Consider the following 24,565-nt stretch of genomic DNA (forward strand, 5'->3'; position numbering starts at 1 on the left):
TCATAGCACCAGTCTCTCTATTGTTCCATATAATAGTATACAATTATCTGAAATTCTCTGCTCACAGGTACAAACTTTACTATTTACATACAATGTATACACAGCAAGGTACAAAGTTACTTTTTTCATTGAACACTATTGAGAAGCATATGAAACTATTTAGACCAAGAAAGGGCAAAAGGAAATAAAAACATAATTTTCAGAGAAAGAAAGCTAGAGGCAAGGAACTCACCCAAGCAGAGTGTTAGACTATCAAACATTCTGTGGAAACACAGACATAAGTAGTATAGGGTACTTTTGGCATTTGATACCTAGCTGTCTAAATACTTGTTTAGAAACATGAATTCTTCCTACTAGAATAATTCCTGCCTGCTAGGATTCATTAATTGGCTCACTGAACCATCCTTGCTGGTGATTCCAGAATTCCCAGCATTGTAGAAATTCCTAGCATTTAAGCACAGAGTTTCAGTTTATACTGCCCTGATAATTGGCTTTCTAAAGAGAATCTTCAATAATTAAAGTGAGAAAAGGTGAGTATTACAGGGGTTTTCATTTTGTTCTAAATGTGACAGAAAATTGCCCTTAATCTTGTTAGTGTCTGTGTGTGTGTGTGTGTCTCTCTCTCCCTCTGAGAGGAACATGTAGATGACCATGAGAAATTTCTGTGCAGAAGGGTTGTTGTGCGTCCAAGTTGAAGGACTCTTAATTTCCAGGTATGATTTCTAAACAGATAAGATTATTTAACATCTGGGATCTCCAATCTAACATTCCAGGAGTCTCCCTTTTGCATAATACTTTGAGTATGTCTACACAGCAATGAAACACCCATGGATGGGCCGTGTCAGCTAACTCAGGCTGCAGGTCTATAAAATTGCAGTGTAGACTTTCAGGCCTGGGCTGGAGCATGGATTGTGGGACATTTCCTCCTCATGGGGTCCCAGAGCCTGTGCTTCATCCCAAGCCCAAATGTCTACCCTGCGATTTTATAGCCGCACAGCCCAAGCCCCATGAGCATGAATCAGCTCATGCTAGGCCAGTCGTGGGTGTTTAATTGCACTGTAGTCCTTTTGCATTTAGTCCTTTTCTCCAATATGCTCTTCAGAGTGACTACAGTCTTCCTGAGGTTTGGGTTATTTCTTATTGCTGATACATGAAGAAATCTGCTTGCCCTGATTTGGTTCCCCTGAGCTGCTTTGACCTCCACTCCACGGTTTGCTTGAAACCAAATGACATAGCAAGTGCACCTGTTGTCAAACTTCCCCTCTCTGCTTAGTGTGTAGGTGGGTGTAATGACTTCCCTTGTAAGTATGCAAGAATTCTATATTTTATGCATTCTCATTACTTCATGCCCTGCAGTTTTTTTCATAGTAATTTAGTTTGTCTAGTTCCTGTTTATGTTCAACAAAAAATGGCTTGTCTTGTTTCCGTCTGAACTGACTTGAGTCCCAGTTTTGCAGAGAGATGCCTGCAAGTGGACCTCTGTATCCACATGGAGCCCCATCTGAAGGCAAGTCAACCTGAACACAGCATGTTGCAGACTTAGAACCTTGATCAGAAATCCTTAATTTACTACTTACCCCCAACAAATGCTGCTGTTGGATAAAATTGTACGTTAATTTAAGGAGATGTATGAACTGATGATTCAAATGCAATCGACATTTCCTCAGCCCAGTATAAAATCTTTACAATATAGTTATTGCCTTTTATATAACACTTCGCTGCTCTTCACAAATTACACGAGACTGCCCTATTTTTAGTCTCAAAATTGATTTCTAAAATTAAGGTTTGTATATTTCTTAATTTTAAAAAAATGGTGGCTTTAGTTTAAAGAAACTTAAATATTTCTCCTTCCCGCCAAATATACTACCTCAATTGACAGGATACTACCTTTAGGGCTCTTCAACTTTGTAAAGCTTACCTGTTGAACATTTTTGTAGCATCTTGCTGGTTGGGCAAGTTAGTGTGGCATGACAGAGCAGTAAGTATGTACAAATGTTGTGTTAGACATCTTTATAGCATGTTAGTTTTATTTTTTTAATAGAATGAAAAGTGGTATGAATGTACAGGAAAAATGTTTAAAACTTACAGTGAAATAAAAATGTAGCTTAAATCTTCAAGATTCCAAAGCTTTTTTATTTTTATCAGTATTATAAATCTTTTGTAAACTTCTTAATACATATTTTTCTTGGTTTTCAAGTGAGGCTGAGTAATCTTTCAAAACCCTACAGAAATGCAGTTTACACATTCCAGTGTAAAGAATGTACACTCTTCAGATTAAATTACTTTTACAGAGGGGGGGAGGAATGCCAATACAGGTGAACACTAAACTGTAGGACTGCATATAATAGAAGTCTTTTAATCTAAAGCAGTTTCAATATGAGCTAAACATTTTAATCTAGTTTATAGCTTCCCAAATTATTAATTAATCTAAACTATAGTTCTGCCTCAAATGTATGAATATATACTTTTAATTCTGTGTGTCTTTCATAGTATAATTTGGAGAACAAAATAAATAAGGTGTTTTGCTTGTATATTTTCACTCTTGAAAGTGAAAAGCCCTTTTTCAAAACACCAAACTGTTGTATGTAAAGTGACACAACTTGGTCACTATCTAAAGCAAGATTCCCTCTCCCCAGCCTCCACTCCTGGCTTAAAAGGACTCAGATCAGAATTGAGTCTAAACTGCCAATTATATACTATACATTAGCTACTCCAGTTAAATGGATTAAAATGACATACATAACTGGTTATCCATACTAGAAGCAAATCTGATTGTGTTGCTATTGCATATTTTTATGAAAGGATTTCCTTCTTTTAGAATTGACTGAATGCATATCAGTGTCAAACTATGTGGAATTTTTTTTCTTACTGCTGTTTTTGTACAGTATAATTTTGGTCTATTTCTTTGCAACATTTGGTGCAATAAACGTTTTGAATTCAGTTTAAATTGTCTTGATTATTTTTTTTCCCTTGTAAATCTCTTCCTAGAAATGTTTTTCTGTTTCTGGTGGATAAAGCTCGAATTGAACACTGCATTGATGGGTACAATTGGCTAGTACCATTATCAGTAGTGCAGCAGCAGATATGGCATTGTAATAGACAGTATTCGCAAGGTTCGGTGGCTTATGTTCCCTAAACTCTACTCAAATCTATAGATGCCTCCTCTCCATTTATACGCAGACAAATGCTGATACCTTAAAAGTGATCTGTGAGCAGAAATGAAAATTGAGTGAACACGAATGGGCTGAATGCCCTCGCTAATTAGGTTCTGTGGAGGAATTAGTTATTTCTTTATTCAATAGATCTCACATAGGCCCATGGCTGTTTCCAGGTTCACTCCATACTCTTTCACAACATAGGGCTTTTCATAACATCTATATGAGTTTATTTTAAAAACAAAACTATTTTATACTTGTCCATGTGCTAAGTGCCCTAAGAGCCTGAGGGTTCTGTATTTGTATTTTTGTGCTTCACTCAGTTTTCTGTGTTTTTTTTTTTCACCTGCATGAACAATCAGACTTCACCAGATTTCCAGCTGTTTTGGGTCAGTTTTTTTTTTAATGCCAAATCCACCATCTTTCTAAGGCTTCCAAGCTGGATACTGTCCAGAGTCCACCAAGCAACTCTCCAGTCTGGAGGCCTCAGAACAGCATGAGATTTGAATGGAGAAACTGTAGAAAAACGACTGGATCTGTTGGCCTTGCAGCTAATCATTACATTGGAGAAGAGGAGGAGGATTAATGTAACAATTTGTTTTTGTACCCTTATGTTTGGGAGTAGAGCTGAGGTACAGTCTGGTTTGTGTGTTTATAATCACTCATCCCATCTTCAATTTGAACTCAATAAAGATTAGTAATATCTCAGGCTGACGGGGATAAGAAAAATAACTCTTTGCATCAAGTTCTCCTCACTGTGCATCTCCCTGAAATGGTTTCAGTTTTTTATTTTGTAGTAGTAACTGTAAATTTTGTAGCCTTTTGACATATATCTGGAATCTCCTACAGTGCTTGGTGTGGTACCAAACTCTGTCCTATAGAGGCACATTTAGTGAATACAACTTTGTTTTACTCGATTGTCACTATGATTTCACACTCGCCCACTTTGTGGTGAACTGCATAGCCTGTCCTTCACATAGGACTCTTACCAAAACAGTAACCTTTTTAAGGTAAACAGAATTTGGTGCTCATGAGACTGAAGGCCTACTAGCATGCAGAGTACACGTGCACAGCTGTGCCTCTGGGTCGTAATCCTGATTTTCATTTTCCCTTGTTGGTCTAGGCCTGGAGTAGGCGACCTTTGGCATGCGTGCCGAAGTCGGCACACGAGCTGATTTTCAGTGGCACTCACGCTGCCCAGGGTCCTGGCCAGTGGTCCGGGGGGCTCTGCATTTTAATTTAATTTTAAATGAAGCTTCTTAATAAGGTTTTTTAAATGTTTTACTTTACATACAACAATAGTTGAGTTATATATCATGGACTTATAGAAAGAGACCTTTTAAAAACGTTAAAATGTGTTACTGGCATGCGAAACCCTAAATTAGAGTGAATAAATGACGGCTCGGCACACCACGTCTGAAAGGTTGCCGACCTCTGGTCTACGCCTTAACCAGAGCACCATTTGTGTTGAGTTATGTGGCTACCTCGTGTTGAGTGACAACTTCTACCTAGGTTTAGGATGAGTCTATAAAATGGATCTTTACTTGTGACTTAATCAATAAGGCTGAGAATGCTAGATAATGCATTAACCCTAACAATTTGGCAGTTCTGCAGAAAAGGACCTGGGTATTACAGTGGACGAGAAGCTGGATATGATTCAACAGTATGTCCTTGTTGCCAAGAAGGCTAACGGCATATTGAGCTGCATTCGTGGGAACATTGCCAGGAGATCAAGGGAAGTGATTATTCTCCTCTATTCAGCATTGGTGAGGCCACATCTGGAGTTTGCATCCAGTGTTGGGCCCCCCACTACAGAAAGGATGTGGACAAATTGGAGAGAGTCTGGTGGAGGGCAAAGAAAATGATCAGGGGGCTGGGGCACACGACTTACGGGGAGAGGCTGAGGGAACTGGGCTTGTTTAGTCAGCAGAAGAGAAGGGGGGGGTGGGATTTGATAGCAGCCTTCAACTACCTGAAGGGGGGTTCCAAAGAGGATGGAGCTCAGCTGTTCTCAGTGATGGCAGATAACAGACCAAAGAGCAATGGTCTCAAGTTGCAGTGGGGGATGTCTAGGTAGGATATTAGGAAAAAGTATTTCACTAGGAGGGTGGTGGAGCACTGGAATGGGTTACCTAGGGAGGCGGTGGAATCCATCCTTAGAGATTTTTAAGGCCTTGGAATGACAAAGCCCTGGCTGAAATGATTTAGTTGGGGTTGGTCTAGCTTTGAGCAGGGGGTTGGACTAGATGACCTGAGGTCTCTTCCAACCCTAATCTTCTATGATTCTATGAATTTTTATAATGTTGTTTTAGGGTACATTTTATGAATGAATGAGGGGTTGAGAATGGGACAGGATGTCAGCAGTTGGACAAGAAGCAGGAGCATAAATTGAATGGTATTAACAGGAGATATAGATCAGTACACATGCAACACCCAAGCAGAAGGGTCAGAAAGTAGGAGAGGGCGTGTACATCTGTAAATAAAAAAAATAAAAAGACTCTGAGACTGACAATGAGTAATCAAACTGATAGGGCAGTCAAGGCTTGGGGATGTAATTTTTCACTATTAACCTCAATTCCATGATTTGATACTTGTCAATAAAATTAAGGATTTGTTTAAAAAATGTGTTCTGAAACAAAATAATCGTAATACCAGAGGCAGATACCTGGTTTAAGATTTCTATTTCATGAAATAAATGGCAACTGGAATGACAGCACTGGTGGTGATGTACCTTATCTACTTATTTATTAAAGACCACTAGTTTTTTATTGTTTTTGTTTTTACCCCCAGTGGGCTGCAATTGATAGAGGTACTGTGGACTATATGCTAACTCTGGTGTAAAACAAAGAAAAATAGTGTTTTAAAGAATAGCTTTTCCCTCCAGTACAGGAGACATGATAAAATAGAGGTAGGATGAAGTCAGTTCAACAACCAGTGATGGATTAATATATTCTTGCTATTCTGTCTTCTGTATATACACAATTGAAGGGAAAGCAAAGGAGTGAAACTAAAAATGAAAGCCAGGATTTTAGATGTGGGAAAAGGCAGCTGGGTGGATTGGTAAACAAAGCACAAGACTCTGACCTTATGATACTTCTGTTCCCACATAAAATTAGCTTAATTGCTACATACTAGTAATCCACATGCTGAAAAACTACCCTTGTAATATGTCACAGTCAATCTTCTGTTTTGGCACAATCCCAGGACTAAGACAGTCTAAGAATTACAAGTATGAACTGCATGTTGTCCAGAGAGCCCTCAAGATCAAGACAGCACTAGCGAGCTTATGAGTGACTATCTCAAGCTTTTAAAAATAAATGCAGTCTCCTATAAACTGAATTTTAGAGTTATAACGATCCCATGGTGATCTGCTAAAAAAGCCTGTACGACAGAAGGAAAGCTCCATTGTTCCTTCTATGAGCGAAGAGGTTCCCATACAGAGAGCAATCTGTTGCACTGTTATGGATGGAGGGAGAACTGTTTTCAGCTAGAGAAGAATGGATTCATGAGTATTTTTTCACAGCCTTTCCCCTACCACAGAGTGCTGAGGTGATTGGGGTATCCAACTTGAATTATATGGAAAGAGGACTGGTGCTGGTATCTGAGCAACAAGAAAGTGGGTCCCCATTCTGGAGTTGAATTCCAACACTGCCTATAACAATTTCTTTTCAGATATGAACTGCTGGGCAGTTTTATTTTACTGTTGAACCTCTGTGGCCTAGGATTGGGTGTGTATGCACACAAAACAGCCTAGACAGTTAATCCCCTCTTGGTATTTGTTTAGTTATAACTATACTAACAAACCAGTAATGCTTTGGCAACTATTAGTCCTACAACTATTCCTGTGTTTCTATAATACTGTACACTACAGGTGCTAAGACCTGTTTTTTGAGATTCTAAGGCCCTAAAAACCTGTATAGGGACTGGCCTGCTGATGCTGATCACTTTAGTTTTACGCATGTTTATTTAGCTAAACTTTGTTCTAGAAAAGAGTATATGATTCCCCAGACAGAAAACTATTCCTCAATTAAAAAGCGTTGCCAAGCCCTGCAGCACTAGGACCAAACTCCACAACTCTAAGAAGCCAGCAGCCTCTTTCCATCTATCATTTTCTTGCCACTACCACAGTCTCTCAATTTGACATTTTCAGCTATACCTCTGTTAGGAAAAGTACTGTACCTTTAAGCTGGGAAGCGCAGATCCCTTTGACGACCAGCTATCCCTGGTCATTGCAGCCCATTTGCCGTCAGTGTGATAGAAGTTGTCATAGTCAGTGCAATTCCAGGCAAGCCTGCCCCTAGTGTTGGAGCCTTGTAGATCAAGAATATTGGGTGGAGGCTGCCTACAATTTAAAAAAAGAAAAAAAAATCAGTAAGTAAGTTAGAAGTAAGAAGTTAATTTATTCCTGGTGCCACTATTTTGAGTATTCTCATTCAGAAATCTTTAGATAAGATTTTGATATCTCTAATAGGAAAGGGTAATTAATTCTAAAGACTTGTTGACCAGGGACTTCTGACAAGATTTCTTCTATTGATACTTATGCCTATTCTGCTTCCCCAGAGCAAAGAGGAATACAAATCTAAATATGCCAGCTTGCTGCAGGAGAGGACGTAACTTGTAGGTACCAATGTTTCAAGCTATATAAAATAACCCTTTAGTATTTAAACTGTACAGACTAGGCCCACCTAGGGCTAGTGCTCTGTTCTGTCATGCAGGACTTCCAAGTTAGATAACCTGTCTCTTTTCCCTAGCTTCCAGGGAATGGGAGAATGGGAGTGCTACTGAATAGTAAACACTTATGTGACAGATGCAGAGCTGCTATGTAATAGTGTTATGACTGATGCTATGTACTTTTATTAACACTGTGACTTGGTTGGTAAGGGAAAGTTGTTATATCTTAGGGGTAATAGAGAGTTTTTGTGCCTATAATATATGAATTCAGTGGGGTCTGTGTATGCACGGCCATCCCTAGCCATTTGGGTGTCCTACACAGCCCTAGGCCTACTCCCCACCTCAGGATTTGGGAGGCAGGAGCTGTGGGGGGGCCACTTTTGGGGGCCCCACAGGCTCAGAGTGGCCCGGGGGATTAGCGGCGGGCCGGAAGCAGCCCGCTCTGCTTCCCTTGCCCCAGCCCCAGCTGTGTCGCTCGGGGGAGAGGACTTAGGGGAAGGGATCCCCCACTCACCGGCAGCATTGGGAAGTAGAGCAGCCTGGCCCAAGCCCGCTCTACTCCGCCAGCTCCCAGCCACAGCGCTCTGCTTCCCACTGCCGGTGAGAGCCAGGGGTGGTCCTTTCCCCCACCCAAGTGACATGGCTGGGGTCAGGGCAAGGGAAGCGGAGTGGGCTGAGGCCACGTCTCTCCACTTCCTGCCTCTGGTGAGTGCAGGGGGTGATCCTTTCACTGCACTCACCAGTGGCGGGAAGTGGAGCATGGCTGGGAGCTGGTGGAGTAGAGCTGGTGCTGGGTTGTTCTGCTTCCTACCACTGCTGATGAGTGCAGGATCGCTGGGGGAAGAGGTGGAATGGGGGAGGCCCAGAGGCAGAGCAAGGGGGAAGGGTAAGAGGCAGGGCGGAGGGAATTGTCCAGGGCACCACACCCGCCTAGGGATGGCCTACCCCTTGCAGGGGGTGCCGGCCATGGGATAGGGCTGGCTGCTGGGACTGGTGCTGCCATGTATGCAGCACGCAGCTGCGTAGGGCACCATGAAATTTGGGGCAATTTGATGCCCCAAATTTCATGGTGCCCTGCAGAGCTGCATATGCCTAAGGACGGGCCTGTGTGTATGAAAGCAACACAATGGCTTTCCAAGAAAGAACACCCATATATACACTAAAAACAATGGGGCAAGCTGTTAGCTTCAAGGATCCTGTCTCGAACAAGTTGCAAACCTTGTTTTGCTGAAGCTGGAAGCCTGCTGATCAGAAGAGCACCAAAGAGTTAAAAAGTTCACTGGTCAGAACTGTCCAGGGAGACAGACTGACACAGAGCGAGACTCGCGAGGGAGTCTTAAAAAGCTGGATTTTCCCAGGGCCAGGGACACCTTAGGGAAAAGCCAGATATGTACAATCTGGTTTATTGTTCTTAAGAAATATTTTTCCTCTGAATGCTTTTGTGCTATATGAATAAAATTTTGTTTTAAGGAAGCTGTTTGGTCACTGATTACCAGTTATTGTCCCAAAGGGAACAGAATTGCACAGTCTGGGCATAAGGCAAACCTGCTGTGGAAAATTATAGTTGATTCACAGTAGATTGCAACACGGGGGCCAGTCAGAGAGTGGGAGAATTGTGTGATTCCTTTAGAGGCCTGAGACCTACAGTAGGTGTACTCAGAGACCAGGAGGGGATGCAGTTAGCCTGGTAACTTTGACAACCTACACATGTGCTGTGGTTAGAGTGCCTCTAAGCCTTTGTCTTCATTACAAAATTTGATTGGTAGGACACACATGAAGAATCAGACTAAAGTGATGCAGACTACAACTTTGCCCTTAATGCAGACAAGGGCAAGCTGTGATTAGCATTGTTGTCAACCAATCATTGTTGAGCTTCAGTAACTGTTATCCTACATCTGTGTTGAAATACTCACTAAGGTTTACCATAACTTGTCTCTATGACACAGTTCACCGTTCGTCCTTGTCTATACAGACTGCAGAATCCTTGCTCAGTAATATTGTGGCTAGCTTAATTTTTCCCTCCTTATGTTCTAACATAATCAAATTTTGTAGTGAAGACAAGACCTCAGACTCTTAGGGTATGTCTACATTGCAATGTAAACCCAGGGTTAGGGAGACTTGAGTCAGCAGACCCTGGGTTAGAGAACCCAGGTTTTGAGCATCTACACTGATTGTCAACCCTAGATTAAAAGTTTTCTACCCAGGCTCGAATCTGGAGCACTAGTGTCCACACTGCTGCACGTAGACACAAGTCAAACCAACTGTATCCCAGCCTCCCTTTTGCCCTCCCAAAGTGTGGCCGTTCTATCCCTTTGATTATGGTGCAGCATGGGAAAACTTGACTGTCCACACTGTACGTTATAGAAAGTTTGGCAAGCATCATTTTGGTCCACATTCTCCTAGCTACCAAGGCCAGAAGTGTGGATGAGGTGCCTTCTGAAGAACTCTCCCTTGCATTTTTCACTCCTGTTTCAGGAAACAGGCAGATATGCTGGGGGACATTTTCTGACTCACTGGAGGCACCTGACAGAGCTTCTGATGGAGCAGGAGGAGAAAGACAAACATTGAAAATTCAAACAGATGCTGCTTATGATACTCTCCATCGCTGCTGATGTCCCCCTATGCAGACTGGAGCTTCTGGAGCAGGACTACAAGCACAGACTGGTGGGACCATATTGTCATACAGACCTGGGGTGGCCAGAAATGGGTCCAGGACTTTTGCATGAAGAAAGATACATTTGTGAGCAGTTTGCCCTGACCTTCCAGTATAAAGAAACCCACATGAGGGCAGCCATGCAGGTCGAGAAGTAGGTTGCTATAACTGTCTGGAAGCTGACTACCCCAGACTGCTACAGGTCCTTTGCCAACCAGTTTGGTGTTGGCAAGTCAACTGGGTAATCAGGCATGTGATTTTTTTCCCCAAGGAGATGGGCATTAAAGAGATTTCTGAAGTAATAGCCGGGTTTCAGAGGATGGGGTTTCCAAACTGCACAGGAGCCATTGGTGGGACTCGTGTACCCCTAGTTTGCCCTCCTCAAGGAGCATATGAGTATATGTGGACCACAGCGGTTGTTTTATGAATGTCAATGAATGGGTTGTATTGGAAAAGTTTGTGATGCCAAGGTTTTTCACCTATGAGAAATCTACACTCCTGGACAAGCTGGGACACTATTCCCACCAAATGACATTGTAATAAATGGAGTTACTGCCCTCACTGTTGTTCTGGGGGATCCTGTGTGTCCCTCCTTTTGCCTTGGCTTATGAAACCATACCCTGATTTCAGAGGCCCTAGCAAAAGGAGGTTCAAATACACTCTCAGCAGGTGTAGAATGGCTGTTGAATGTACTTTTGTCAGATTGAAATCCCACTAAAGATATGTAGACCAAGTCCAGTGTCATCAATGCTGTGTGCATTACCGTGACTGGCTGTGCTCTTCACAGTCTTTTTGAAGCCAGAGGTGAGCCATTTCCCCCTGAATGGGCCTATGGCAGCAAGGGGCCACTAATCAGTACACTCAGCCAGAAACTGCACCTACCACAGCTGGAGCTGCATGCACCAAGACAACAGACATCAGGGATGCTTTGTGCTCCCACATTTTGGATTCACATGGCCCAGTGGAAGAGGGAGAATAGTACCTTTATGAATGTGCTTGTGGGGGGGAGGGAGCTGATTGATTGTGGTGGGATTTCATTGCTTAGGGAGAGGTGAGGGGGAGGTTGATCGCCATGCAATGTATTTATGAATGACCTGACTGCTTATCAAATGGAAGGGGACATTGATTCACAGTATGGGTTGATGCAAGGAACTGATTGATATATGGATTGATGTAACTAACTGTACTGAGGAATGGTCCGAGATCATGTGTTTACCTTTATTATTTTAAATACACAATGTATGATGTGATGCAGTAATAGCAATAAACGTTCTTGATTAAATAAAAAGCTTTGTTTATAAATACAGATTAGAAAAACACACCATTACCCATTGCCAGGCAGGCCAGCTGCCATTACCCCACCAAAACACCTGTAACAACAACAAATCCTTACAAAGACTTGGAACAAACCCTCAAGCACAAACCAACAAGTGCAAACAGTGAAACTATGTACAAGACAAAACCCCCTACTGCTGAATGTCCCCAGGCCCCCCATTCTCCTTCCCCTCCCTTCCCTGTTTGCTGCGCACTTAGTGCCAGAGGAAGGAGCTCAATATAGAAGACTACATGGGACACAGTTGCCTTGCCCTGCTATTCATGGAACCTGATTGCATGGGTCACCTAGACATGGATTTGTCCAAGCTGTTTCTGGACTGCATCACAGGGTACCATGGAGGGGACTCAGGCCATGGTGTGGGTTATGCAGCGGGAGCTGATACTCTGGCAGCCATTAGAGATGTCAGCTGTTCAAACAGCTTTTTCTGCAGACTTCTGTCATCCTCCCTTAGCTGCCATTCTAGTTCCAGGAACTGCAAAGCAAGAGCCTGCTCTCATGCTGAAACCCTGTACTCAAGCTGTGCAGCCAGTCTGAGCCTTTCCTCTTGCCTCTCACCATGACTTTCCTCTAGTTGTAAGTCTCTCTGTTTTTTGAAGTGGACCTGCTTGATGGGCCTCTCCAGAATTTCAATCCTAAATTCATCATGAAAACGTCTCCTCTTGGAATGGACCGTGAAGGTCTGCTGATGCAGGCTTCTGCTGCTGTGTGGCTAAGCGGAGGAGAGGTACCGCAGCCAGAAAAGGTTAAGGGGCTTTGGAGTAGGACAAGACACAGTGGGTTATTGTCTCAAACAGCTCAGTGCAAGAGCACAGAAAATAATCCCTACGGAATTCCAAGTGCATAACATGTTACTTTTCCAAACTGAACTTTGGTATGTTGTGAGAAAGCTGTTTCAGACAACAGAAGTTCCCTGAGCACTGCCAGTTTAATTGCAGAGACAATGGTCAGTTAAAAATCAAAACGGCTTCTCCCACCCCAAAAATTGCAGAACAACTTGAGATTGCAGGGGAGGGGCAGTCTGTGGCTGTGCTACAGAAGATTTTCTGTGATTTCAGGACTTCCACATTTTTTGAGGACATGAGCAAGTACTCAAAGAAGTAGTAGTTATGTCCATTCCAATAGGTTGGAAGGTTTTACCCTAACGGTACCTGTCAGGTCAGCTGTGGAGCCCCCTCAAGTGGCACTTGAATTGCGGTGTGTATGTAGTCCCCTGCTGACCCACTGCCTGCTCAGTCCCTTCTTGCCCGAATACTCTGAGAGAGGGGAATTCCCACAGTCGGAGAGCTTCCTGGCACAGAGAGGAAGGAGCACCACCCTGTTTGTTTACATAGAACATCGCTGTGGTGGTGTCCGTCATCACTGAGACACACTTGCCCTGACGATGAGCCTAGAAAGTCTGGCAAGCCAGGCGAATGGCTCTCAGCTCTCTAACACTGATATGCAGTGATAGCTTAGATTGTGACCACAGGCCTTGAGTTCTGATACTGTCCACGTCTATTGGAATGGACATGAGCAACACATCTTGAAGAACAACAGTTACGAGATGGTAAATAACTGTTTTTTGTAGTGCCCGATTGGCAAAAGATGATGTTATTCCAAGCTGCAAGTGGGAAACCAGCCATCTATGCTACCAAAGTATTCAAACGTATAGTGACTGAACAGCATGAGTGGAGTAGACTGGTCAGCTATGACAGTGGCCTTGGAAAAAACGCCTGTGATGAGGTGTTCACCCATACAAGCCCAGAAGGCGTTAATGAGGGTGAGAAGGGTCCAATTAACCAAACAGGTGACAGTTGAGGGGAATTGGTGGCCTAAGTAACCCACAAATCATGACAGAGCCTGGCTGAGAAGGAATGGAAGGGATAAAATAGAGCCAGGAAGCTGGCAATAGAAAGAGGCTGCAAAGAAATAGTTCACAGTCACTTCCTGGGAGTAGGGAGGTGTGTTTTGGGGCTTTGGAATTCAATACTCTGCAGTTACTCCCTGGGAGAAGGGAGTTCGCGTTGGTATATCCAGAAGGGGGGAGCCAGAAGTTGTAGGAAGGAGTCCAGGGAAAGAGCAGCAGCCACAGTTGCCAGATATAGGGTTTCTGGACTGGAACGCAGAGTAGTGTGCAGGCCTGGGTTCCCCTACAACCACAAGGGAAGTGCACGAGAAGACCACCTAAGACTATTGGTATGGAAAGACTTTGATACCCCGGAAGGAATAGTCTACAGTGACCTGGTTGAAGGGCCAAGGCAGGTAGACAAAGTACCCTGAGTTACAGGGAGTGGGAGAAAAACAGCAACACCTGCAGTGAGCAGTAGAAGGGGGCGTCAGACCTGAGTGGAGCTAATCCCTAGATGTGGCCCCTGGGGGTGAGTAAAGTGCCCTGTGACATCGTCCTTCCTCAAATGTGACTACCTATCTGATGTTCCTGCTACAGGGAAAGTTTGCAGCTAGCAGCCCCCAGGATTGGGTCAGAATTCATGAGGGATATCAACAAGATGCTGCATTAGCTTTCACATGGCTTAGTCTGTTATGATTGGATGCTTATACACACAACTCCACTGCTATCCTCCTTATCCTCTCTCCTTGTCCCCTGCCCGGCACATTTCTGCATAAAATTTCAAACCCCAGTTGTATTTGGGACAAATGAATTTGTCACCTATGGACTACATGGGCTACCTTTAACTGAAATGGACTAGATTTGTAAATGGAACACATTGCTACCTTCCTGCTGCTCCACAGCTGACTGTTTCCAGCTAGCTTGTTGCACGATTGAATGGTTATAGAACAGTGAACCTACAGGTATGGCAGTGTAAGATCATCATGCACCACTGTTGACTCCGTGCTCGGTGCAGTACCCAGCCCTCAGTCCAACTCCTCATAAAATGGGCATGATGTTGGCAAGTTGTCCAAGGTATGCTTCTCGTCCCTTTCAGTACTGTTTTGAGCCACTTAATCTGCTTCCTACACTGGTCACCGGTTGAGCAAATTTCCAGTACTGTCAGCTTCCTTGTTGTTTGCTGGCATGTGTAGTCATTCCTGGTATTCTTACTAAAATCCAGTGTTTTGCTGGCCACACACCAGAGATTAACCAAAAGCTGGTTGTGCTCCTGCAACCATGAAGCAGCATGCTTTGCAAAGAACTTCTGGTCAGCTTCCATTGCAAACACAGAAGGGTCTCCAAAAGCGTTTGCAGCTTGGCAGTCAGCAATAGAAGGGTTAAATGCTGACTTGCCAAGCTGCTGCTCTACAACAAGGAGCATTTACATTTCCCTGGAGCAGCTTGATTCTTGAGATAGAGAGGACAAAGGAAGTCTGCACATGGGATTGTGGGATACTTTTGGTGGCCTCCCAGGATCTGAGTCGTGGGGGGGGAGGTTATGTCTAAACTGCAAAGTAACAGGGTTTGAACCCTGGGCCCTGGCTTGACTGGGGCTTAAACCCTCCAACTCCACAGGCTCCTAGGACTCTGGGAGAATCTTAGAGATCTGTGTAGAGAGATATCAGAGGGGTAGCCGTGTTAGTCTGGATCTGTAAAAGCAGCAAAGAATCCTGTGGCACCTTATAGACTAACAGACGTTTTGGAGCATGAGCTTTCGTGGGTGAATACCCACTTCCTCAGATGCATGTGACATGCATCTGAGGAAGTGGGTATTCACCCACGAAAGCTCATGCTCCAAAACGTCTGTTAGTCTATAAGGTGCCACAGGATTCTTTGCTGCTTGTGTAGAGAGAGAAGTGGGATTTGGTCTCAAGATGAATCTGAGCCCAGGTTACATTGCATTGTAGACATCCTCTTGGGAACTTACATGGCCCCCATTATCTTAGTGTCTCAGCTCCTCACAATCTTTAATGTATTAACTCTCACAGAGGTAGGGAAAGTAGTAGATCCTCATTTTACAGACAGTTACAGAGAGACTAAGGACTTACTCAAGGTCACACAAGAAGTCTGGTGGGGAGGGAATTAAACTCTCAAGTCCCAGGTAAGTATCTGAGCACCGGACCAATCTTCTGCACATGCTGCTCTAGTTAAAAAGATGGATGGTGGAGTAATACAAAGAATTCAGGACAACAAGTCTGAGGGCTAGTATTTAGCATCCCAAAAGACTTGCTTTTCTACCCCTTTACTGCTCCAAAAGGTGAGGAATAATATTCAGTTCTTATGAGGTGCATTGTGCTTTTCTATGTCTGTTTATACTCACAATTGTAACTGAATGTGTGCAGTTTGTAGCAGAGACTTTGCTAAAGCATCTACCCATATGGATGCTACTACAGAAATATTTTTCTATCTTCTTCATCTTTGAATGAGTGGAAAAAATTTCTCTGAAGTTTGAGAAGCTATGACAGCAGAAAAATTGCAAATGTCATTTTGGTAAAACTGTACCAGCCATTTTCTCAAATCCTGCTGGGTAACAAACCAGTCGGATTGCATGATGGCACATTATAAACATTTACGCTCTTCTGCAGTTCCATGGAGTAATTTATGTAGAAACTTTCCCCTTGGCCTTCAGAGTAGCTTTACATTATATATCAGGCTGCTGCATGGTGTAAGTATAATGTGCATCCGTACCTTGGAGCAGCACACTTCTGGTCTATTAAACTTCTGGCTAGGTCATTACAGCTTAAACATCCAATCACTGATTTGCCAAACAGAGATGTTTCTTCCATCCTAATGTGTTTTCATTTTTTGCTCATGACTTGCTGACAATATTTTTAAAAAGCTACTGCTGATGAACAAAATTAAAAAAAAAATGTTTTAAAACAATTCCACAAATGACATGTTCTGGGTTTCTCTTCCCTGCTACTGTGTTTGCACAAAAATAAGAGTTTACCTGATTATTTCTCACCAGAAGTCAGCATCAAGAGATGACTGAGGTTCCAGAGGCTTATGACTTCAGGTGAGAAAACACCTACAGAAGCTAATAACCAGCCAATGAGCAAAGGTTCGAGGTTTGGCCCCCCACAGTAGCAGCTCTCACTAGAGGACTGGACCGAGCTGAGGTTATGCTCCATTACAGTAGGCATTGTAGCAAGCAAACGCAAAAGAATTGCTGTCTCCAAAAGCTTACGATCTAGTGCAAAGTACGACAGGAAGTTTGTGATGTGGGAGCTGGAGCTGGGACTTGGCCTCTATATTGGATGAGTTTGCCATCAAGCATCCCTTAGACTGCAACAATTTTTAATCCTTGCTGATGGTTGCAGGATTCAGACTGGTGACCTATAGGTAGAAGACTCTCTTTGGCTCATTCACAGTGCCCTGAGGAATCCTGTCCTGCTGCTAACAGTACACCTTTGAAAATAGGGCTTGCTAAGTTTATATATTAAATCAAGCTTGGCCTTTTTTGGAGCTGACACATGCAAGTTTTTTTTAGTGTCTGCACACAATGGCAAAATCTCCCAAATATTGTTCTCTGACTCAAGCACAGTCTGCCACACCTTATTCTTAAAGATACAGCTCCCCTTAGCCCTATACAAATATTAAAAATGCAGAAGTAAAATAAATATTAGCAAATCATCCTGATACTATGTCCAGGGTCCTTATACTATCTTTTGCACAAATATGTATATATTTTTCATTCACAGGTAATCACCACAGCTTGAATCCACAACTTTAAGAGCTACAGTATAGAGTCTTAGGGTACGTCTTCACTACTCACCGTATCAGCAGGTAGCAATCGATTGCTCGGGGATCGATATATCGTGTCTCATCTAGACGCGATATATCGATCCCCGAACGCGCTTATATCGATTCCGTAACTCCACCAACCCGAATGGAGTTGTGGAATTGACGGGGAGCCGCAGACATCGATCCCACGCCATGAGGACGGTGAGTAATTCGATCTTAGATACTTTGACTTCAGCTACGTTATTCATGTAGCTGACGTTATTCACGTAGCTGAAGTTGCGTATCTAAGATCGATTTTCCCCCGTAGTGTAGACCAGCCCTTACACTTCAACTAGAGGAGTTACTGGTAGAAAAGGGAAAGTATGGTGTTAACCTCTCTGTGAATCAGCCCACATGGAAGAAGACAACACATGTGTTGCCAGTGCATTACATAGTTCTTTGAGGGACAGCAGTGGAACACTGGGCACCAGGCCTGGGTTTTTTTTTCATGACTGTGGAAGCAGATTGTGGTCTAGTGATTATAGGCAACACAGCCAAATGTAACAATAGCCACGTTTGGGCCTTCTGCCTGGGACATGTGGATGTAAATTATGAATCTTTCGACTTGAGCTAAAGAAGCAGTTTTCTTAGCATGGACGTCCCATCAGGGTCATAAGCTTCTATATGTACTCTAGCTGTAGAGGTGACGCTTTATTAGTGTGGATTACAGAGGCACCTAACTAGCATGTTTCTTTTAAAAGCCTTTAGTAATGTGCATGATACTTGGCTCTTGTATAGTACCTAGAGCTCTATCTGAAGTGACTGGATGCAAGTTCTTAATTATCTGTGAGATTGATGAGTGACAGTGACATCCTGTCAAAAAGGGTTAATGTGGCTCAGATGGGGTTAAGTAACCTGGTAAGCCATACCTAGGGGAGAGTTAGGCTTGATAGGCAAGCACTGATTGAGCATGGAGCCCAGCTGAGCAGGAGCAGCAGGGCTGGTATAAGACCAGGAAGTGAGGCAGAAGAAGGCTGCAGTGTGGAAGCCTAAAATTCTTCTCTGGAGGTATGAAACTCAGAGGCAGAAACCTAGCGTAAGAGTAGAAGCCTTGGGATCCTGGCCCTGAAAGAAAGGTTTTACCAGAAGATTTTTACCATGGGTGGATGGAGGCCTATGAAGGTGGAATAGGAAATGGCCCAGGGATATGGCAGCAAGGATAATGCAGACCTTTGCCACTGATCCAAGGGCAGAGCCAGCTTTAGGAAGTGCGGGGCCCAATTCAAACATTTTCAGTGGGGCCCCAGCAGGGATGACTTAAAAAAAAAAAAAGCCTTTCATTTCTTAGCAACTGGTTCTCTATAAAAAGTTCTGTTTTAAGGAACGTGCCACAGTATGTATTTTTTGTACCAATAGGGTTACCATATGTCCGTATTAAAAAATTTCTCCCGGATGGCGATTTAAGAACCAAAAAGCCAGACATGTCCGGGAAAATACGGATGTATGTTAACCCTACCTAAAGTTCTTTTTTAAAAAGATGGGCCTGAACTAGAAATGAGCTCCATTTCACATGTGTAGGTCCCCGCCACTCCCTGGAGCTGTACTAGGGTGACCAGATGTCCCGATTTTTATGGAGACAGTCCCAATTTTGGGGTCTTTTTCTTATATGGGATCCTTTTACCCTCCATCTCCATCCCGATTTTTCACACTTGCTGTCTGGTCACACTAGGGTGTGCACATGTGTGGGTCCCAGCTGCTCCCTGCCCACCTCATTGAAGCAAGTGTGCAGGGTTACTGCCCTGGGAACTGCAGGGCACCAGTGGACATGGGGCTGGCTGGAGGCAGAGTCTGGCTGCAGGCAGGGCAAGGGGTGCGGGGCTGGCTGGAGACGGGGGTGTGGGGTGGGCTGGCTGGCTTCAGGCAGGGTCACAGGAGGATGCGGCATAGGTAGGTAGGGCTGGAGACAGAGGAGTGCGGGACTGGCCAGCTGCAGGCAGGGCAGGGGGTGCGGCAGGGGCCGGCTGCAGGCAGGGCAGGGGGTGAGGCAGGGGCTGGCTAACTTCGGGCAGGGCCACAAGGGGGTGCGGCAGGGGTGGGCTGGAGACAGGGAAGGGGGTGTGGCAGGGCTGGCTGTGGGCAGGGGGTGTGGCAGGGCTGGCTGCAGACGGGCTGGTGCGGGCAGGGCAGGGGGTGCAGGGCTGCTGCAAGCAGGGCAGGGAGTGCAGGGCTGGCTGCAGATGGGGGCTGGCAGCAGGCAGGGCAGGGGGTGCGGGTCTGGCTGCAGGCAGGGACTGGTGTGGGCAGGGCAGGGGGTGTGGGTACAGGTGGTACAGACCACCCTGTATGGTAAGTGCCCCCTCCTCCTCCTCCCTCCCTCCCTCCCCCACTGGGGTAGCAGCAGCAGCAGCCTGGGGCTCCCCTGCTTCCACCGCCCCAGCCCTGTAAATAGCTGCCAGAGCCCTGGGGAAGCAACGGGGCTCCCGCGGCTATTTAAAGGACCAGGGTGGCAGAGGCAGCTGGAGCCCCCCCGATACCCCAGAGCTTCCGCGGCTATTTAAAGGGCCTGGGGCTCCCCTGCTTCTATCCCCTGGCCCTTTAAATTGCCGAGGGAGCCCTGGGGAAGTGGCAGGGCTTCAGCGGCTATTTAAAGGGCCGGGGCTGTAGAAGCAACGGGAGCCCTGGACTTTTTAAGTAGCCCCCAGAGCCCCGCAGCCCTACCCCACGGCTCCAGCAGTGGGGCTCTGGTGGCAATTTAAAGCCCCTGCTGGGAGCCCCAGGCCCTTTAAATTGCCCCCGGGGAAGGCAGGCCACCCCGGTACAGCACACCGGCTCTTGCCAGTATGCCAAACTGGGGCTTGAGCACAGGGCCCTCTTAGGGGCAGGGCCCAATTCAGGGGAATTGTTAAATTGGCCTAAAGCCAGCCCTGTCCAAGGGTCCCTGGGCTGGAACCTGGAGTAGTGGGCGGATCTAGGTTCCCCTACCAGCCACTGGGGAAGTGGCATAGCTTGGCTGGGAATGATACGTATAACTATACCTAGTGACCTAGTCAGAGAGCTGAGCCATGAAGAAGGAGCACCCTGAGTGACTGAGAGGAAGCACTGCAACTCCTGGACAGAAGGGGGTGCTGGATTGGGTGGAGCTATTCCCAGAGGTAGCCACAAGGAAGTGCCTCAGTGGTGAGAAGAGATCCTGTTACACCCCCACCCCAAAGTATAATATGAAACCTTGGTCTCTGGGCTTGTACTTCAGTGTATCTTCCATTAGGCTACAGCTATAGTACGATATGGCTGGTTCATCTCTCTTTTTACATCATTGTAAGACTGCCTTCACTAGTATTCAAAATCACGTTATTCCTAAGAGCTGCCAACACTGAAATAAAATAGTGTAGTTCCTCTGGTTAAAATGCTGCTTACATACTAAGTGTGTTACACAGAATATTTGACACTACAGTTAGTAATATTTACAACTAAGAAATATGTTCCCTAGAAATAATCTGTCACCTCTGGGGGAGGTAGGAAGAAATCGCCATGGATGGTGTATGATTCCACACTTAGATGTAATCTGCTCTGATGTTCTCGGGTTTATCTGGTGTTGGCTGGCATTAGTGATATTTTTAAAAAACCAAACCCGCATGCGCCCACTGCATTTGAAAGGCTTATTCAATACGTGATCACTCTAGCAAAATGAAAAGTTTTCTTTGCAAAATGGAAGGCTTCACTGTATGTAGTTTGACTGTTTAATAAGCTCTCTAGGCTAGCAGACTGCATCCAAGCTGTCCTAGAATGTGAAAAATGTTCCCAGTGCCACAGTGACATCACAAGCACAAAGCTGATAGCTGCTTATGGGTTGCAGCTGGGCTTCTGATTACTCAGAGGCAGTGCAGGCTAAGCAAATCCTGTTTTCTTATTCTTCGGAAGAAGCCTCCAAAAGCTACTTCAGTGCCAAGGTCTCCTGACTGAAATCTCCCACTAGTCAGGGAAATATTGACCTACTCTGAAATATTTCAAATATAGTAACTTTCTATTGATTTTCCTAAATGCTGCTTTGTTTCCTATAGTCAAGTTGGACTAATACCTCGTTGAGTCCTTACAGATATGCAGTCCACTACAAATATTGCCTGTTTAAATGGAGTGGGTCTATTGTGTTAAAAGTGGCTAACACATAAACATCAGATTTAATGCTGAAGTGCTCTTTGAAAGGGAAAGGTGAGTCCTTACAGAAGGGGTTTACCACTATAGATTATGCTCAGTGGGGTTGAAACAGGCATTGCAGAAGTATTCCACCAAAAGGCATCAACAATAATTATAAGGATGAAGACCTCGAGATGTGGACATGTGTAAACTAAGTAACTGTGATCTTATTGGCTTATAATCCTTGTCTTTCCTTTCCTTCAGAGTGTTCTTACTCTTGCTCATCTTGACATGTCTAAAATTAGATTGTAAGCTCTTCAAGGCAGGGCACCTGTTTGTGTTCTGTAAAGCATCCAGCATACTTTTTGGAGGCTGCAGATACAGCAATAAGGGGGGAATTTTGATAATTGTTACCATATTTTCTCTGCTTAATACAATTATCCATTTTATCAAAAAGAATAATTCTGTGGGGGGGGGTCCTTTGACATCACAAATATCTCCCATTTGTATAAGATGCAGATGCAGAAACTTCTCTTGGTGTAATTCCACTGAAATCCACAGAGTTACACCAGAATGAATTTGGCTCAGAGATTGCAAGCCAAGGACAGTGCTGATTGAGATATGAATCATGGGGTTGTGTACTTAACTGACAAATCTCAATATACAGACAACAAATTTAATATATATGAAGAGTTACAATATATAGTTCTTAGAGCAATTTCAGAAACTTTAGTCTGGCTAGAAACTGGATTTGAACACAGAGCTGTATGTTGGGAGGTCTAAAACAGTGGTTCTCAGCCAGGGGTATAGAGGTTTTCTGTGGGTACAACTCATCTAGATAACTGCCTAGTTTTACAACAGGTTATATAAAAAGCATTAATGAAGTCCGAACAAACTAAAATGTCATACAGACAATGACTTGTTTATACTGCTCTATGTACTATACACTGAAATGTAAGCAGAGCTATTCCACAGATGTAGCCACAAGGAAGTGCCTCAGTGGTGAGCTGAGTACAATATATATATTCTAATGCATTTTATAATATGATAAAATGAGAAAGTAAGCAATTTTTCAGTGATAGTGTGCTGTGATACATTTGTATTTCTATGTCTGATTTTGTAAGCAGGTAGTTCTTAAGTGAGGTGAAACTTGGGGGTACACAGGACAAATCAGATTCCTGAAAGGGGTACAGTAACCTGGACAGGCTGAGAGCCACTGCTCTAAGAGAACTGTAGCACATCTGTCAGGAAATGGAGCTGTGCTTTTGCCATCTAACATCTGTTCAAACATGTACATGCTTGCATATCCTCTAAATGCAGAGCTTAATAGCCTGTCTCTGGTCAAATTATTTCTCTCCCAAGACAGAAATAAGGATAGTTTTCATGCTGTTGGTTGAACAGTGGAAAGGCCACTGAACAAGTTATGCGCCTCCACGATCTGTCATGAGCCAAACCTGGCACATTACATAAGAGAAGTCCTCTGAAGGACAGGTGTCTGACAATGTCCTCCAGCCATAGTGTTTTAGGTCTTCTGGGGGATCTTTTCCATCTTGGCTTCATTGCATCAAAGTTGAAGATGATTCTTGAAGGGAAATTGGAAGGCATCTGGAGGAGATGACTGTAACACCTTACAGAGCCTTGGGCAACCATTTGAGATAACAGAACCTGGTCAGTTTAGAAGACAGAGCTCTTCATTCAACTTGAATTCATACCACTGGATGATTTTGGCATATAGAAATGCTTCATCTGAATGGTATCCAACTTCTTTTCAGAGGGGCCATGATTACCAAAGAATTATATATCCTCAGCTTTAAGCTATTCCTGAAGCCAATTTTTTCCATTCCCCATCATTACTTTGAGGTGGATAATAATGGCAAAGTATATGGGGGCCGGGGGAAGGCATGTCCAGCTTGCACCATTTGTATGCTTACATATGACCATATGCTTGTAAATTAGGCATGCAAATGAGCTCACTTTCTAAGTGCATTTACATGTCTAAAATTCTAAAAATCAGGTTCTTGATGTTGATTTCTTTATGTACATTATGCACTCATGATATCCACAAAAGGGGGAAATAGTCTAGCCTCTGCTGTTCGTGTTCTCTTTGTTTTTGGCAGATGAATTTACAAAATGGAGTGGCATGTTCAGATTGCAATTTTAATTTAATGTTGATGAAAAGCTGAGTATCCAACTTTAACTTAACACATTTTGTCACCCTTTCAACAGCATTACCTTTGCCAATACTTATACAATCCTTGTCCATCTGGTTATCCTTATCCAAAAAAACAAAAACCTGTTTTCCTACTGAACCAATCTGGATGTGTCATATGCCATTTGAAAACTCATTATTTGTATAGATGTCAAAAGCAGAGCTATGGGAATTTAGTTTTACTTTAAAATTTTGCCATTTACAGCACTAACTCTTTCAAGATTAGCCTTCATTGTCAATAGTACTAGTGATTGCTACTTTCAACATTGTACAGACAATCTCAGTATTTAAACACACACACACACACACACACCCCTCTAAATCGATAAACAATTCATATTCACAAACCAATCTGCCCATAAAGGGAACATCTCAAGTTAGAATTTTTAGACTGCTCCTACCCCTACCCAGGCTCTCCTTGTCCCTTTGTCCCTTCCTCTGGTGCTATGGTCTCTGGCTCCTACCCATTTTCCTGTCTCCCAAATCTTGCCCTTATCCCATCCCTGCTCCTATCCTTATGGCTCCCACCCATCTCTCACATTGTTCCTATCCATCCCTGTCTTCTGTTCATGCCCAGTCTCTCCACTTACACTCCTAACTCCATGCTTGCCCAGGGCTTATTCACTTCCTTTTCCTTGAGCTCCTGCCCCTGGCTCCCTGCCTTGTGTCTCTTTCACATCCTTGTTCTTCCCATTCTGGAGCCCTCTGTGCATTCTAGCCAGGGGGTGCACTGAGCACACAGAGTCTCCCTGCTCTGAATTGCAGTACCCAGTAGCACCCAACAGATAGGAGGAGCAATTGCAGGGAAAGTTCACCT

General features: G+C 44.1%; 1 protein-coding gene across 6 annotated transcripts in view; it reads right to left on the reverse strand.

Annotated features, from left to right (window-relative positions):
* The window catches only part of C3H4orf45 (chromosome 3 C4orf45 homolog), a 144,020-nt gene that overhangs the window by 84,990 nt on the left and 34,465 nt on the right, over positions 1 to 24,565 (reverse strand). For 5 of the 6 annotated variants that reach the window (XR_007773462.1, XM_050946674.1, XM_050946677.1 and 2 more), the window contains exon 4: positions 7,335 to 7,497. Coding sequence is in view for 5 of the 6 variants with exons in the window: in XM_050946674.1 (XP_050802631.1) it covers positions 7,335 to 7,497 (163 nt within the window). In the remaining variant the exon portion in view is untranslated. Of the gene's footprint in view, positions 1 to 624; positions 5,629 to 7,334; positions 7,498 to 24,565 lie in introns of those variants that run through there. The other variant, XM_050946676.1, reaches the window with a different exon arrangement.

Source organism: Gopherus flavomarginatus, chromosome 3, assembly GCF_025201925.1.
Source record: "Gopherus flavomarginatus isolate rGopFla2 chromosome 3, rGopFla2.mat.asm, whole genome shotgun sequence".
In the NCBI taxonomy this organism is placed as follows: Eukaryota; Metazoa; Chordata; order Testudines; family Testudinidae; genus Gopherus; species Gopherus flavomarginatus.